Genomic DNA, 18,387 nt, shown 5'->3' with positions numbered 1-18,387 from the left:
GGGAATCTGTTTTTTGCATGGAAGCACATAATCCTTTGGAGCAGACATGGCTGGCTCTTAACTTCTCCTAAAATCTGCTTATCAACATCTGCTTGCACAGCACGTTCTGTATTTCAGATTCTGAATTCAAGAATGAAAGTGCTCCCCAAAACTGATCGCAGAGTGTATGGACCCTTTAACTTAAATATGCTTTACCAAATTCTGCCTAATCCCTAAACTAAATGAAGAAAGAGATGCAAGGACCTCACACAACCAGCCACGTCGCCTTTTGGATCTCATTTTTCATAAGCTTCTTGTTTATATATTCAGAGAAACAGTGATAAACTGCCAGAAACAGAGATTTGGCTTTTACTTGGGTAAAAAAATTAAAAATCACATTATCGATTATTTTCATTAACAACACTGAAATGCTTTGAGCTTTCTCTAACAAAGATTTTTGGTGACTAAGCCAATGTTTTAGAAACAGGGTTTGGGCAGTGGAAACAAAATATTTTTCGAGGGAAGATATGAGAAATCCTCCATGAAGAATCACAGTAAGTAGCTCCAGGAGCTTTGGGTACAATGGTTTGTGGGTAATTGAACTTCAAAAAAAAATTTTTTTTTAAACTTTGGTTGATAGTTGTTGAAATGGAGTGATAGATACACGGAGGTTCATTATACTGTTCTCTGTACTGTTGTGTAAATATGAAATTTTCCATTAAAAAGTAAAAAATAATGCCTCTTTATTATGGAAAATTTGCAAAGTACAAATAAGCAAAAAAAAGACAAATCACACAAAGACACCACCTATTTTAGTGAACATTCCTCCAGTTCTTTTACTAAATATGTTTATAATACATACTATATGTATTATACATATATATTAGTATATGTATACAGATAGATACATAAATGAATATCATGCTGTGTATATCTTTGTGCTGTGCTTTCTTTTTATTAATCATGAACAATTTCTCAAACATGATACTTCATAACCATATAGAATTTCATTTTATGGATCTAACAATTTAGCTTTGCCCCATTATTTGACATTATTTTATTTCTCTCCCCAACCCCACACTTATAAACAATGTTATACCAAAAATTACAGATGAGTTTTTCAGATATTTATGATTATGTCCATAGGACACATTTCTAAAAATGTAATTTCCAGGTCAAGGAGTATGCGAATCTTTATGCATATTGTCATATGAACTTCCAGAAACTCTATTAATTCACAGGCCCACAAGAAGTACCTGAGAATTTTGATTGGCAAGAGATACTATGATTGTTTTAACTTGCATTTCTTTTCTCTTTATTGAGGTTGAACCTTTTTCATGCGTTTCTTTTCATTAATGTTTCTTCTTTTAAAATGTGCCAGTACACACCCTTGTCTATTTTTCTAGTTGGGGCATTTTTGTTTTTCTTATTACCTCAATCCATTTCAATAATTCCACTAATTCAATACAAATTTTGGGTTAATATTTTTTCTCAGTCTTTCCACATGAAGACATGGCTTCCATATAAATGTAGCTAGTTTCAACATATTAATCAACCTCTGAAGATAATTTTCTCTAGTGGCTAAAGTAATACTCATGGAAATAAATATTATGAATGCCCACCTCTCATATTCCTCGCAGAAAACAACTTACATTCTGCCTACATAAGAAGGTGAACTTTAGGTGTAAGTCCCCAAGTGAGTTGAGGGGTCAGGGGTAAAGTTTGGAGACCTGTAGGCACAGCAGTGGCAATCTCAAACTCAAGTGAATTGTCCCTTTACCACCAACACCCCAGCAATCACCTCCTTCCAAGTTCAGTCACCTAAAGTCAACGACTGAGTAATGAAATCATGAAGGTTTTTATACTATTCTGTTTCCTTGATGTCACGATTATATAGATTAAAATAAATGAGAGAAAACACATTGTTTATTGGAATATTTATATTTAAAAATGGAGCAGTATTTCCTAGTTTCATTTAGGGCAACTATGGGCACAGTCTACGTTATTTCCTAATTCCCTAGGTAATTGTCACTATAGAAACTACTTCCATGTTTATATCAATAGATTTCAACCTCTACCCCCTCCTACTGAATTTTTAAAAATTAAGCTTCAATATGTAAATAGATGAAAGTATTATATTATTTATATAAATGTATGGTATATAGTCTATTTTAACATGCATTTATTATAACTATAAACATATTTACTTAGTATAACATATATTTGTTTCTAACTATAAAAACTAACATAATGAGACTATTCCAGCCATGTCAGTCTCAATATTGAATTTATTCCAATATTCTGACTTGGCTTCATAATATTAATTTAAAAACTTGACCTACATTAAGTAATTGCAGATGGTAGATTAAAATAAAGAAAAAGCTTCCCTGTAGTCTCAGGATATTCTTTGATTAAGTAATTCAGAGCTTAAAATAAAAGCAATTATATATATATCTCAATTATAAGTCAGGCAAAAAAGCATCTGAACCTAACCAATGGTGCTAGAATTACCATTCATATGACATTATATAAACATGTTATTTGTTCTTTTTTTCAATGAGTTGTCAATGATTCCACTATGATAAGAGCACACAATCAGCAGACATTCCCGATCCTACCTTGTGCTACACGAACTCTTTTACAATTTTATGTTGAACAGGCCTGCTAACACCTGAATTTTCTTAATCATGCAAAATTTAAACATTCCTAGACAATGAAACATTTGTACAATGTTCAAATATATGCACAGAAGTGGGAAAACATTTGCACGTGTGCAAAAAGTACCTAACCCTTCGTTTAATAGGTTGAGACCCTCCAATATGTCAACATGTGAATTATTATATATTTGAGTACATGGTTTAAACCCAGTTTTAAAGATATGGCTAACAATAGATGCTTTGAAAAATGAATGTGAAATCAAATGTCACTGCAACCTCCAAATACAGTTAGGAAACCACTGCTTTGAGACACAGTACAGGATGCACAACGTGGCCCTTGATCAGATAGTCCTGAATTTAAATTCCATAGCCTCCACTAAATAGCTACGTTACACGGGGTAAATAATTAACTTCTTGAAGCTTCAGTGACTATATCTGTTATGAAAGTTAAATAAGAAATGCACAGAAAGCAGTTAGCCAGAATGCTAGATATGATAATGGTGATGATAAGCTTGCTCAGTTGTCATCTCTTTCCAAGGCCTATCCTGACCATTCTACTTGAAATTTCAATATGCACAGATTCTCCCAACCCCACACTTCTGATCCCCCTTCAAGCTGCTCTGTTTTTCTCCATAGCACTTATCACTTTCTAATAAATGATTAACCATCAACCAGTAGGATATGATTTCCAGTCAAAGAAGCATCACATATAATATCAGGCTCTTTGCAGATCTTAAGTTCTCAAATTTGCATAGACAAAAAGCCTTCCAATATACTAATTAGTGGGTTCTTATGTCTTGAAATGGAATCTAGGTTTAGTACCTCATTAAAATGGAATTTTTGAGCAGACAGAGAGTTTTTGTCTTTTTGTTTTTTCTGTTTAGTCTTCTTGATATCCTGTAACTTGAAAACTGTGATGTAAAATTAATAATACATAAATACTGTGATATAAAGTCAATACACCTTATATTACATTAGGGAATAAGAGAGGAAAGAAAACACACACACACACATTCATAATTAAGTAAGTAGAAAATACTCACGACTTTTATAATCTTTGTTTCTGTAACTCATCAGTGGTGGTAGTATTTATAATTACCTTCTTCCACCACCTGTTGCATATTCTTTTTGCCTTCAGCAAGCACTTCAGCTGGTCATGGTTTCTTATCTGGTGGGGTGACCTAAACCTTCATTCCTGAAGGGTCTGGGCCATTAGTAGTCCTGCCTGGATTGGGTTTTGGTAGTTTTCTATTGACCTTAATCACAGGGCCTGGTAATACTAACAGAGGCCCTAAGGGGTCTCCTATATACAAGATATACTCTTCTTTACCTCTGTTGTGGAGTAGTAGCCCAATTTCCCCTTGGTAGTCAGGGCCAATCACTCCAGCCAACACTGTAAGTCCCATCTTGGGCTGTTGATTCAGAAGTATGGGGATCAAAGTGGCTCGGTGGCCGTCTTAACATCCAGTTCAATGGAATCATTGTTGTGTCTCCTCCTAGAAGCATTCCTCCCTCTGGAACTAAGACCTCTAGGCTAACAGAGCATAAGGACATGGGAACAGGAAGCAAAATTTTGCCAGTGGGTCATTAAGGTAATAGTTGTGCCACTCCCATTTCCACTCCTTGATTCCTGGACCCATGAATCCTGACTGTGGGAGAAACAATACCATATATTGGATGCTGATTCAGAGCATGTACAACCATCTGGATAACCTTGCCCCAGGCCTGCAAAGTAACTGAGTCTTCAAAAGGCCATTCCACTGTTCCTCGATCAAAAGCAATGCTATGTGGAATACCATGACAGTGGATTCTGATGATTAAATGAGATAATGAATGTTATTTTCCTTCCCTAGAACCATAAACACGCATATACATCAGAAATGTTTAATAACAGTAATACTGTGTGTTTGCCAAAGTGATCATTTCAGCCTATGAATGCTTTGGGAAATTATATTGTACTAGAATTTTCAGAGATGAAGTTTCCTTAGAGATTACCTAATGGCTTTCAAACTTTTTAAAGCTCAAAATCCTAAATTCACAAGAAAGCTATTATGTAAAACAGGTAAAATTAGACTTGCTATATTTAAAAGTAGAGTGGGGCGGGAGGCAGCGCAGAGAAGGGGGCAATACTTGCTCAGCCAAGGCCCTTCCCAGAACCCCCAGGATAAATTTTCTCAAAAATATCTTCAGAGTGCAATGGAGCCCCTGCCATTAATTAAATGGCACCCGGTCACTTTTAGGCAGTCTTAGGAGGAAAAAAAAATCAGTGAAACTGTCTTGATCACACATATTTCACAAATGTAAAACGTTGGATAAATTTTGAGTTTCACAAAAATTGTTTATGACTAACTCAAATCATGTGTTTAAAGATTCTGCTTGCGCTTCAGGAATCTGCATCCGTTTGCCTGGATGAACGTTCTGGAAGCGGTGCAGTTTTTTTCAGGGGAAGCATTTTCTCTTAAGGTGTGTATCGTTGCTTAGGTTTGTTAACTTGTGTTTTGCGTTAAACTACTAGTCCATAAATATGGATCAAGGACTCAAATGTAGTTCCCTGAGGTGTAAAAGGAGTGGTAAAAATACTAACATAAATGCTACAATAAAGAACAATTTTTAAATGAAAATAATTAATGTGCAAATTATAAATCTACACATGCAGGGAGAAGTGAATCTGTGAATGACATGCATTGTCACAAGCATGCTCCCCTGCCAGGCGTGTCCCTCCCGGTTTCCAGGTGAATTCCCCAACACCACAGGGCACAGGGCAGGTTTTACTGGGAAAGGTCAAACCCTGAAGGATCAACAGGAAGCGAAGAGGAAGGCACTGCTCCTCCCCCACACTCCCTCATCATCCATGGAGAGGGATGGCGGGGCCCAGGTGATCTGTTATTTTGCCTTTGTCATAGGGCAAGTTTTAAAGAAGTCTTGTCAAGCCTGGGACAGACAGCTGCCCAGGACATGGATAGCACAGGACCCATGGGGAGTTCTAATCCCCCCTGTTGGCTGTGAGTCCTGAGGCAAACCATCAGTTCCTCCACATGCAGAATGGATGGCAGTGAGATACAGTCTTACCTGGGTAATTGCTCAAGGTCACTTACAGACAGTACTGCTCATTGCACAACAACTAAGTGGAGGACAGCAGTGGTGTTGATCAAGCCAGGCTTAGTCTTCCACATTAAGTGTTTTGGAGTTAATTTTTGCTGATGTCAGCCAAGGTACCAACAGGAAACAGATGGCACAAAGGTGGGAACTGAGGGAATTTTGGTAACGGAGCTATGTATAAACACGACGGCAGACATCAGGGAAACCAACAAGGGATGGGGAAGCAGGCCGGGGCTCAGCAGCAGGGGGCAGCCATCACTACCCCTAGGCCTGAAGAGGGGATGGAGGGGCAGAGGGGCCAGCAGCAGCAGTCAAGTCCTTTGGTGTAGGAACCCGGCCACTCCCAACTTGTAATCCTGCAGGAAGGAAACAGGGTGAATAAATGACCCTGACCTCACTTTCCTACCATTAATCTGATGGTGTTCCCACTGGCCAAACCCAATCACAAGTCTGAGGGTGAGGAACTTGGCAAATCCAGCTGATGGGTCAGCCTTCCAGGGTACAAGGTCAAGTGGAGAAGGCAGGAAGTGGACATTAGGGACAAACAGAGAATGTCCACACAGCAGGGAAGACAGGACCCAGGGGCAGCCCTTGAGACGAGAGCTTTAGGAGAGCAAAGGAGGTGAGAGACCAATTGCAGGGCATGGAGTGATTAAGGAGAGGTGATGAGTAAGAGACCCTTTCTTTTTCTTTTAAAGATTACCAGGAAGAAAAGGAACAAGTTACAAAACTGACTTAAAGAGGGCTCTGGGGGGCTTCCCTGGTGGCGCAGTGGCTGGGGATCCGCCTGCCGATGCAGGGGACGCGGGTTCGTGCCCCGGTCCGGGAGGGTCCCGCGTGCCGCGTGCCGCGGGGCGGCTGGGCCCGTGAGCCATGGCCGCTGAGCCTGCGTGTCCGGAGCCTGTGCTCTGCGGCGGGAGAGGCCACAGCGGTGAGAGGCCCGCATACCGCCAAAAAAAAAAAGAGGGCTCTGGGTTAGGAAAAGAGAGTATTTTCTGATTTGGGAAAAAGACAGCATTTTCATCTGAAGGGCTTAAGGATCCACTGTAAAGGGAATAACTGGAGAGAGAAAGAATAACAGATATGCCCACCATGGGAGAGTATAGAGTTTTGAAGACAGGACACAGTATTACATGAACAAGGTCAAAATCATACCAACTGTTAATTGAAAATCATTACACTCCCCTCCCCGCCACCAATAATAGTCAGTCATAGAATGCATTCTACTGCAGTAGGTTTACTATGCCATCTCCTAAAAGTGCTTTATTAAGCTGAGACTTTAAAATGTTCTCAAATATATCTTAAACAGATTAAGGCACTTGATTGAAATGAGAAGACCAGATTTGAGAATTATGTAAAGGTTAAGAAAATGAAATATATTTCAAAATTGATTAGCAATTGGAATACTTCCTTGGCTAAAAATTAAATATGTAACAAAGAGTGAAGGCGATTATTCACAAATTAAAATGCTTCTTATAGTTTTTCTTTCTACAACTAACAAATGTATCTGAAGGCTTGAATACAGAGTGTTATCTAAATTCCACCTCCACAGTTTTGTGGTCTCTCAGTACTATTTCCAATTGGAATTTTTCCAGCCTGATCCTCTTAGACTATCACGGGTGTCACCTAATAGATTGAAGACCTCAGCAATCACAGTGTTAGAACTACTACTATGTCATTAATCTCATTAGTGACATTATTTCATTTATTGTTAAAGAACTTCACTTATACTTAAAATGAGCCAGTAACACATAAATCATGAGTGGAGTAGAAACGTTTCCCTACCCTAAGAAGACAGCTGAAATCTCACCATCGGTTTTCATTGTCTTATGTTGCCACACCAGACCATCAATACCCATTATAAAATTATCTAGCCCTTTCCTAAATGTTTCTCTGGTATGGTTTATTTTAAACATCCAATACCTCAATTGGTAAAATTATGAAAATATCCCTCTTCAAGAAAGTGTGATTCCATTTGTAAAATCTGCTACTCATAGGTTTATAGGTGTGTAGATTGGAGTACTTTCATTAGAACAAGGGCCAATCCAATTGAGCAAATAATCGTATCAAGCTACCCCATATTTCACTGTGATGTGCTAAAAGTCAGAGGTCTTTTAAAAGAAAATAATTGTAAACTACCAGACCCATATGTTTCCTTTTCTCTGCTAGCCTTAAAACAATAAACCAAGATAAGGAATGGAATTTTCAGGCTTCGGTGAGAAGCCTTTATCTTCAAAAGAGACTTGAGAAGGAAGACTTAGCTGACCTTTCCATGTAAGAAAGCATATCACCTACTGAGATGTGTCTTTCTTGTTGGCACCTCCGTACAAAAGAAGTGAGAAGCTAAAATCAGCTTCAACTTGTGCAAATTAAAAGTAACCTTAAGGCTAATGGGTTTTCAACACCACTCCTTACTGGGCAAAAAAATTGTGCCCCGTAAAATTAAATTACCTCCTCAAAACTGACTTCTCCAATAAATTATGATATTAAATACAGTAAAATTGAAATTCCTACAAAACAATTCCCCCCTCCCTGGGGTAACCCTCCTGTCACTGTTAGAATTGATTCCATCTTTAATGGAGTCCTCCATCTAGCTCCAGGGTCCAAAACCAAAAAGGGGTGAAGAAAACATAAAAACTGTCAAAGAAATGGCAGAACAATTAAAAGCCAGGAAAATAAATCAGACATTTGAGAAAACTAGAACTACAGTTTAGAGCAATAAATGCCTTAGCAATGTACCAAAGGCTAAATTTAAAGAATGTGAAGGGTTCTTACTTAGCAGAAGATGACCCGTTGTTTTCCATTTCTTTGAAGTAGTGATCAGAAGGAAAAAAATCAAATAATTAAGCATTGTAATGAGTTTGTAAGGTGGTAGCACTTAAGTATTAACTCTGGCAATCACTAAAAATTGACTATATTTTCACTAACTGAGGAAGTCTAACATAGTCCTTTTTAAACAGTGTTAGAAATCATAAACTCATTGCTGAGTGAATATTCTGTACTAGGAGCTAAACCAGTTTCTTTACGCATGAAAATATCAAGGGAAGGAGGACTCCACAGTCCACTTAAAAGACTAATCAAACATATACAAAAGTAGAGACAATTCATAAACACCAGTTAGTACAAATTGTGTGCAAAATCTTAACAGTAAGACAAGGAAAGGCACAATTATCATGAGGTTATATAAAGCTAAAGTGTTCAATTTGGTTTTAAAGGCAGTGGGCAAATGTAAGAAGTCTATGATGGAAATATTATTTTGGCAGGTGTTGTACAGGATGGACTAAAGTCAAGAGAAACGTACAAACTAATACTAATCCTAATAATATCTGACTACAGGTACCAGATACTATTCTAAACATTCCCATATATTAACATGTTAAATCCTCACAGTAATGCAATGAGGCGGACACTGTCATTATCTCATTTTACAGAAGGCGAAAGTGAAGCATTTAAATAATGTCTGATTTTTTGCAGTAAGCTTCCTGCATAGCAACTCCCACACAGGTTAATATAAGCAAAGCACATTTCATTATCAAAGAAGGTACTATCATCCAGAGAAGACTACTGATACTATTACTAAATGTATTGTTTTTCAATGTTTTTATTACGGAAAACTTCAAATATATATAAAGTAGAAATAATAGTATAATGACCACACCCCCTCCATGTACCCAGTATTGATTCTTCCACTATACCTCCACTCATTATCCATCTACCCCTCATGATTTTGCAGTAAATCGCTGGCATTTTACCATTTCATCATCACTAAATCTTTCAGCATGTTGCCTCTAGAAGATAAAGACGGTTTTTCCTTGTAAACATGACAATAACCTCCTAACACTTTAAAATAACAATTCCTTAATATCAAATATCAATCAAGTGTCAATTCCAATAATATATCTCACTTTAATACTTATTGAGAACTTGCTATGTGTTCACAGTGGTCACTTCCACGTACACTAGTTCGTTTAAATTGCCTTCTTTTTTTTTTTCTTTTTTTTCTCTCTTACTAAAAGGAACGAGTCTGTCTCTACTCGGTGATTCAAGGCACCGCCGCGGACCTTCCCGGCAGAGCGCCCCGCAGCGGCCGGACCCGGGTCTCCCGCTCCCAACGCCACCGGGTCCCAGCCCTCTCCCAGCTGGGGACGCGGTTCCGGACCGGAAGCCGCTGTGCGTGGTGCTCACTTCCCCAGCCCAGCGACCCCGGCCCCGCCCCGGTTGCCCCGGCGACGAGGGGCCGCTGTGCGGCGGCTGGATCATGGCGGCGTCTGTGGGGACGACTCCCGGGGGGACGACCCCCGCGGGGATGACTCCGGCGGGAACCACGCCCGAGTCGGAGGTACGCCGTCCCTGCCCGGTACCCGCGAACCCCGAGCGCCCGCCCCCTGCCCGCGGCCGAGGCTGGTCCCGGGGAGACGCCTCCCGCCGGGGGTTGGGTGCGCGGACCCGAGTGTCGGAGGGTTTGGGAGCGGGTCCCGGGCGGCGCGGGCTCCGGGGGAGTGAGAGGGGGTCCCGGAGCCACCGCCCCGCGCTCCCCGAGCCCTGCCGCTCGACGCGCCTCGTGCTCTCGAGTGTAAACTAGAAATCCGTCCGTTGGACGGTTCATTCGTTGCCCCAAAGGCCTCACAAGTACGCCCTTTTCCCCGATTCTCAGCACTTGAAAGGGAATTCTGGCAATCTTGAATGGGCCCGACTCTTTTGGAAATTACTACTAATTCACTTCAGATGATCACAGTTCCTGTTGCTCAAAAGCTGTCGTGGAATAATTACTCTTCATTGGTAGTGGGTAGATTAATATTTGAAGGCCAGTGTTTCCCTTATTATTTTGCTGTTTCTCTAAATAATAAATACATAATAGGAGATGGGACAAAGGAGGAACGCCTGGAAAATCGACCTTCCGGTTATGACTTAGTTGCTCATCAGCCCCTTGTTTTTAGGAAAAGTATTTAACGTCCTTGGGCCTCCAGTGGTTTCCTGTGTAAAATAAAGATTTTTCCTCAGGCCCCTCCGAACACCAGTTCTCAGTAATAAATGGGTTCTAGGTAACTTGAGTTACTCACAAGCTTTGTATCCTGAGATTTTAATTAAGAATATATGCCAGATATTACTAAAAAATGTTTAAACCTTCACATACTTGAGTCAGTCATGTTGTCCTAAGAAGTTTTTTCTTCTGTTTTTTTAAGACTCTGAAGGTGAATAATGTTATAATTAACATTGCTAGGCTCAACTTCCTTATTTGTGTAAATAACATTTTTTTTGTACAGAAGGTATGTATTAGCTGCAGTTTTATAAATGAGGAAACGCAGAGCCAGTGAATTCAGTGCCTTGCCCAGAGATGTGCAAGTCATTCCCAAGCCATTCTTCCCAATACTGTGTGCAGACCACTGAAGCATGCGGATTCTCCTATGAGCCTTTTGAAATTAGCATACATTAAAAATACATTTTAGGGCTTCCCTGGTGGCGCAGTGGTTGAGAGTCCGCCTGCCGATGCAGGGGACATGGGTTCGTGCCCCGGTCCAGGAGGATCCCACATGTCGCGGAGCGGCTGGACCCGTGAGCCATGGCCGCTGACCCTGCGCGTCTGGAGCCTGTGCTCCGCAAGGGGAGAGGCCACAAGAGTGAGAGGCCCACGTACCGCAAAAAAAAAAAAAAAAAAAAAAACAAAAAAACATTTTAATGTGGTAAACTGGTTCCTAACCCAGTTACTCCCTTGTGATCTCTAATGTTAAGTAATACAATTTCAAAAGTGGCATAGGAAATTTCCCAATTAAATTGTGTTATTTAAATATATACAAAAACTTACTTATGAGAATGGACAGTTGTCAGTGTACACCCACATATATAGTTTCCCATGTAGATAATGGCCTTTGTAAGAAAGACTGATAATTTGGGGTTAATGAGCCTGCACTTCGAAAAAAATACCCCATAATTTTTCTTTTATTAAAAGATGAGAAGAAGTGCCATGTTCCAGGAAAAAAATAATCACTTTTTATAATGGACGAGTCAAACGAATACATATAGACGTTAGGTGATTATCTGCCATCTTAACCCTGTCAGTGGGCACTTTTGTAAACTTCTTGGAGAAGCAAGTATTCCCCATGACAATCAATAGTCTTTTAGTAACAAACCGAACAAATCAAGTTGGAATTTGGACTCACTTAACTGTGCTCATTTACTAAGATTAACACACTGCATGGTCAAAACTCCATTTTCCATTCTAATGAAAGCAGAGTTCCTGTAATTCATGGAGTAGACAGTTGATCCCTAGTGTTATGTCATTCATTAGAATAAGTCCTGCCTGCCACCCATTTGTGCCCGCTGTGGGTTTCAGGGGTTAGATAGAAAAGACAGCAAAAATCTCTCTCGGTGTGTCTGTTCCCAAGGCTACATCTTTTCAGTTAGGTACTGAAAGGTTCTTCTCAGGTCAGATTGTTTACTGAATTGATCCCCCAAGACCTAGTCCCTTATAGTATTATTTCTTAATAATTCTTTATCCAAATTGACTTAGCCAGTGCACCATCCAGTCATCGGAGCCAAGCAGTAGTGAAATATTTCTTTTCTTGCCAAGTCTATTGGAAATAAAGCATAAGCTTCCAATAGTCTGAGGTTTCCCGTTTGTTGTTTGTTCTCAGTACCTAAAATAAAAACAGCAAATTATCCCAGTCATGTAGTAGGCACTCAGTAAAAATATAGCTTAACTAATTGAAATTATAGAGGGTCTGACATATGCCAGGAATGTAGTTATCATAGCTCAAAATCTGCTCTATAAGATACCTTGAACAAGCAGACATGAGATGCAGGTCCAGGAAAATATTTCTTATGTAATATTGCTTAAACTTTTTTTTGCCAACTATCTGAATTCAACAATCCAGTTTCTTTAGTAACCTGGGAGTAAATGCCTCCTTCTAAAAGGTAAGACTAAACATTTGGGAGATATCTATTTAAATGCACAAGACCAGAGAAATGACGACAGTCTGAAAATAAGTATTTCCTACGTATATATCTGTAACTGAAAGGAGTTTATAAATTCTCCGAAGTTAATTTATAAGTGAGTTTGTAAATGAATACTTAGAATTCAATCATCAGTCTTTTATCGATAGTTTGTTCATAAGCTGACTTTCTTAATATCTTCAAAAATACTATTTGGGACATGTAATCATTTAAGTATTATATGTAAAAGGACTATACTTCAACTCATATCAGAGACCTAAAAGAAAATGTAAATGATTATTTCCCAATTGCTTCTTTTGAATAATTTCCCTTAGTGTTAACAAATCCCCTAACAGATGACATTTATTCAATGCCTTTGGGACTTCCTCAGGACAAGGGGACACTTACATAATCCTGAGTGGAAAGATGATATCACCTGTGGTAAAAGCCTCAGTGTGTTTGGGGGAGGCCATAGACAATTCTCTCGACATTAGGCGGTCCCTACGGACCTTGAAAATAGCCCCCGCCCCGTCATTGGCAGGTTAGAAACACTTGGGGCTCAACTTGGGCACCAAGATGACCAGTTTCCTGCAGTTGCAATGTCATTCATGAGGTATTTATTGAAGCCATTTACAGCACATGGTGTAGATCAACCTGTGCAGGGCTATGGGAGGTTGCCAAAAAGTTGCTCAAAATATTGTTGAAAAAACAGTGCTAATATTCCTCAAAATGTGAATATACAGTATCATTATTTATCAGACACTTAGAACCTCTGGAAATATTGGCCTTGGGCGTGGAGGTATTGACAAACATTTGGGTTTGTCTTTCATCTTACCATTAGTCTTTGGGTTTCCTATCTTATTCTTATTTCCTGCTTCTTCTCCCCACTCCATCCTCCCTTTCAGGTTGCACAAATCATCTTCAATTTTTTTCTAATATTTAAAGTTTTATTTTACTAAAGTTAGGTCTTTAACACAGCTAAAATTAATTTTTGATGGATGTACTGCGTATTTGAAATGAGGATCTAATTTTGTTTTCTTCTAGACATGAACCATCAATTATGCCAGTTTCATTTACTATAAATAAGCCATACTCTCTTCCCATGGAGAATGGACTGACTGCCGCTATCACATTACATATGTACATGAATGGGCACAAGAATGGCTGAAGAGTCAGTGGAATAGAATAGCGAATCCAACATTTATATATGTATATGTATAAATTTATACATGTAGGTATATTTTTGAATTTCCATTCTCTATTTTTTTACACTGACTAGTTTGTCCATTCTTGTGTTACTGCCAAACTACTTTATATTTAACTTTAATGTCTGATTTGGAAAGGTCCCTCTCACTATTTTTCTTTTTCAAAATGTATGTATTCTTCCATAAGAACTTGAAAAAATGATTTCGATAGTTACAAAATGATACAGAATGATACAGTTGAGATTTGAGATTGTCATTGCATTATACTCGTAATGTGGGAAGGATTTAATTTTTTTTAATTTTATTTATTTTATTGTTGGCTACATTGGGTCTTCGTTGCTGTGCGCAGGCTTCTCATTGTGGTGGCTTCTCTTGTTGCGGAGCACCGGCTCTAGGCGCACGGGCTTCAGTAGTTGTGGCTCGCGGGCTCTAGAGCGCAGGCTCAATAATTGTGGCACACGGGCTTAGTTGCTCTGTGGCATGTGGGATATTCCTGGACCAGGGCTCGAACCCGTGTTCCTTGCATTGGCAGGTGGATTCCTAACCACTGCGCCCCCAGGGAGGCATGATTTTTTTTAATTTGAAGGTTTCTAATAAATCTCTTTTATCAAATCTTGTTATTAAACTTTGATAAAGTTTATAATTTCTTTAGGTACTATACCTTTCTTATTATATTTTTAATCCAGTTTAATCAATTTTAATGCCATTTACATTTATAATTAGTTTCTAATACAGAGGAGAGCAGTTAGCCTTTGTATGTTTATGTTATATGTAACCATCTTAGAAGTTTCTTATTAGCTCAAACCATGTTAGTACAATGTCATGTTTCTTAGGTGTGCAGCCATGTAATCTTCACGTAAAGATTTTTTAATGTCCTCATTTCTAATATTTAAGCCACATATTTCATTTTCTTATTATATTATTAGACCCGCTATAGTGAGTTTAATTATAATAATGTTACTAGCCAGAATCCCTTTTTCGTTCCTGGTTTTCATAAGAATACATCAGTGTTTCTTCATTCAATATAATGTTTTGGCGTATAATCTTTTTTATGTTTAGCTATTCTTTTTTTTTTAATATTATTTTTATTTTTTGGCTGTGTCGGGTCTTAGTTGTGGGCACGGGATCTTTTGTTGTGGCACGCGGGCTTAGTTGCCCCGTGGCATGTGGGATCTTAGTTCCCCAACTAGAGATTGAACCAGCATCCCCTGCCTTGTAAAGAGGATTATTTTCTTTTTTTTTCTTTTTTTTTTTTTCTTGCGGTACGCGGGCCTCTCACTGCTGTGGCCTCTCCCGTTGCGGAGCACAGGCTCCGGACGCGCAGGCTCAGGAGCCATGGCTCACGGGCCCAGCCGCTCCGCGGCATGTGGGATCTTCCCGGACCCGGGCACAAACCCGTGTCCCCTGCATCGGCAGGCGGACTCTTAACCACTGCGCCACCAGGGAAGCCCTAAAGAGGATTCTTAACCACTGGACCACCAGGAAAGTCCCTAACTTTTCTTTTTTTAATTCATATTTTACTGAGAGTTTTGCTGCTGAATTCTTACAAATGCCTGTTTATTATTTATTTTTATAATCATATTATTTTATCATTTAATTTGTCTTAAGTATATGAGACTTATTAATGATAATCTGTCCTTGCATTTCTGAAATTAACCTTATTTGCTCATAATGATAGCTTATTATTCTTTTAGTACAATGCTGGATTCAGTGTTCTAAGGTATTATTTTAACTAGAATTTTTGCATCTGAATTCATTAATGATTTTGACTTATAATTTCCTTTCTGTGCTAATTCAGGTTTTTGTGTATAGCCTGTGCTGGCTTCTAAAAAATGAATTATCTATGGTCTATAATTATTAGACTAACAGAATTTATGTGTTCTTGATTGTTCAGTAGAACTTCAAGTGTAAACTCTCTGGACATGGTGACCTTTTAAAAAGTAGACTTCCAGTTTAGTTCATGTTTGGTCAGGTCCATTTCTTCCCTTACCCTTGGTCAAATTTGATAACGTATATATTCCTAGGAAATCACCCATTTCCTTGTAATTTTCAAATGTATTTCCATTTAATGTGGCATGTATTTATTTTTTCTTTAATCGCATTTGCCCAAGATTTGCCAGTTTTATTCATTATTTTAAAGAACTAGCTCTTGCTTTTATTTATCCTTCTTTCATCTACTTTTTGTCTTAAATTGGCTCCTTATGGTGTCCAGGACTATAGTGAGGTGAGTGAGGGGTGCCAAAAAATTCAGTAGTCAAGAGAAACTATATTTTAACGCAATATTTTAAAAACCAAAATTAATGCAAAAAATCCATAATAGGTCTAAATTTTAAATAAAGACAGCATCACTATTACTGATTTTTCCTTTTTGCCTCAGGCTCCAACATGGCTCAACACAGCGCTGCTTCTTAGGTCATTTATTTTCAGGCTTGAAGAAAGCCTTTCAAAGTGTGGAAATTGTAGACCATTCTCTGTTCTCTAAGACTGTGAAACACCTCTTAGGCATCTGTGCTATCTTTTTTTAGTGGACATTTATTAAGAGTCTTGTAAGACATACCACTGATGGATACAAAGGTGCCCCCAAAGGCTTAAATTCTAGAAGAAAGACATATGTACAAATGTGGAAAGTTGAGGTGACATTAGAGAAAAAAATTCAGAGAAGAAGTTATCTGAAAATATCAGGCTTACAATTTTAATGCTTCTGGAATAACAGCTAAAATCCAGCAGGTGGTGGAATAAAATGAGTTACAGTGCAGTTTAGCTTACGTATTTTCCTAGTCAGAGATGTAATTTTACAGAGAAAGTGATAATTACATATTTACATTTTTATTAACCTATTCATGAATTTTCCATTGTATCTTTAATTTTTACAAATCAGAATGTATGTATCAAAAGATTAAAGATTTTTAACCACCTTATATCCTTTCTAGGTACATGGCAGTATATAAACAAACAAAAGAAAAGCTCTCGTTTAAAATAGGTCCAGGAATTCAATTTAAGACAAAAGAAAACAAAAAACCAGAGGCAAACCCTCCTACAAGATGATTATCTTAAGCTATCAAGTTTTAGTAAAAAATGAGGCACTAATATTAGGCACCTTAGCTAGAATTATTATTGTACAAAAGATTAAGATTATTGTATTCTCTTTCAGTGCTTGTGTGACCTATTTTCTCCTGTTCAGAAAATTTTCAAATCTAATACAATTGATCTGAATGTCTGTATAATGTACCTTTCATATATATCTTTATTCATTATGAATAATGATAGCAATCTTGTATGTAGTAAAACATATCAGAATGATTTTTTAACATGAATCCAAATTTAGGTTCAAATGCCTTGCTGTAAGTCACAGAATTCATCAATATTCAAACCAATATGAGATCTCCAAATCCAGGTCCTGCTTTTTATCATGCTCTGTCATCTAACAGTGTCATCACAGGATGGAGATGAATTCAGACAGTTGATAAACAACCTATGTTGACCTAACTAGGACCTGCAGAATTCTAAAAAGAAGTAAAAGATTGAATGACTGTCCCTGAGGAATTTACAATCTAATGGGATTAACAGTAGTAATAATTATACTTTACTGCTAATAATTAAAAAAAAATACATGTAACTAACAAATATTTAAACAAATATATAGCCATACATTATGGACTAAAATACTATTCTGTCTAAAAACTGAGTGCATTTAATTTGATTTACAAGTGTCTGAGTGCCTACTAGGTGCGAGGTATTATATTAGATACTCAAATATTTTTTCATACTAAATTTATAATCTAATAGTATGACCTACTTTAGGTTAATTTGCCAACTCTAAGATTATGAAAAGATAGCTAATAAAATAGCATACGTTATTTCTAAGTTGGATTTTTAAAAATAAAATAACCTAATATTAAATTACAAACGTTAAACTGATTTTCATTACCAATGAGTATTAGCTTTGGGATTTTTCAGTTCTTGAAATAAGGCAAGTTTGGGATGTGATCTTGTTAACTATAGCAAAATGTTTCCTACTCTTACTTATTGGAGCTTATTCACATGGAAAACTAAATAACTGTTGAATTAAAAACATTTGCCCCGTCTCTCCCCCAAATCTCACAATCCTTTTTAAAATGTATTTATTTATTTATATAAATTTTGTTGAAGTATAGTTGATTTACAATGTTGTGTTAATTCTGTACAGAAAAGTGACTCAGTTATACATATATATATATTCTTTTTCACATTCTTTTCCATTATGGTTTGTCACAAGATATTGAATATAGTTCCCTGTGCTATACAATAGGACCTTGCTGTTTATCCATCCTGTGTATAATAGTTTGCCTCTACTAATCCCAAACTCCCAGTTCTTTTCTCCCTACCCCTCTTCCCCCTTGGCAACCACAAGTCTGTTCTGTATATCTGTGAGTCTCTTTTTGTTTCATAGATATGTTGATTTGTGTCATATTTTAGATTCCACATATAAGTGTTATCATATGGTATTTGTCTTTCTCTTTCTGACTTTACTTAGTATG

General features: G+C 37.9%; 1 protein-coding gene across 14 annotated transcripts in view; it reads left to right on the top strand.

The window, feature by feature from the left end:
• The first annotated feature begins 9,902 nt into the window (after positions 1-9,902).
• Positions 9,903-18,387, top strand: part of CABCOCO1 (ciliary associated calcium binding coiled-coil 1) — a 144,954-nt gene continuing 136,469 nt past the window's right edge. For all 14 annotated transcript variants that reach the window (XR_012326623.1, XR_012326624.1, XR_012326622.1 and 11 more), the window contains exon 1: positions 9,903-10,074. Coding sequence is in view for 5 of the 14 variants with exons in the window: in XM_033841715.2 (XP_033697606.1) it covers positions 9,994-10,074 (81 nt within the window). In the remaining 9 variants the exon portion in view is untranslated. The remainder of the gene's footprint in view (positions 10,075-18,387) is intronic.

Source organism: Tursiops truncatus, chromosome 16 (genome assembly GCF_011762595.2).
Source record: "Tursiops truncatus isolate mTurTru1 chromosome 16, mTurTru1.mat.Y, whole genome shotgun sequence".
Taxonomy (NCBI): domain Eukaryota; kingdom Metazoa; phylum Chordata; class Mammalia; order Artiodactyla; family Delphinidae; genus Tursiops; species Tursiops truncatus.
The sequence above is the reverse complement of the archived record's forward strand: the minus strand, read 5'-3'. Positions and strand labels throughout refer to the sequence as shown.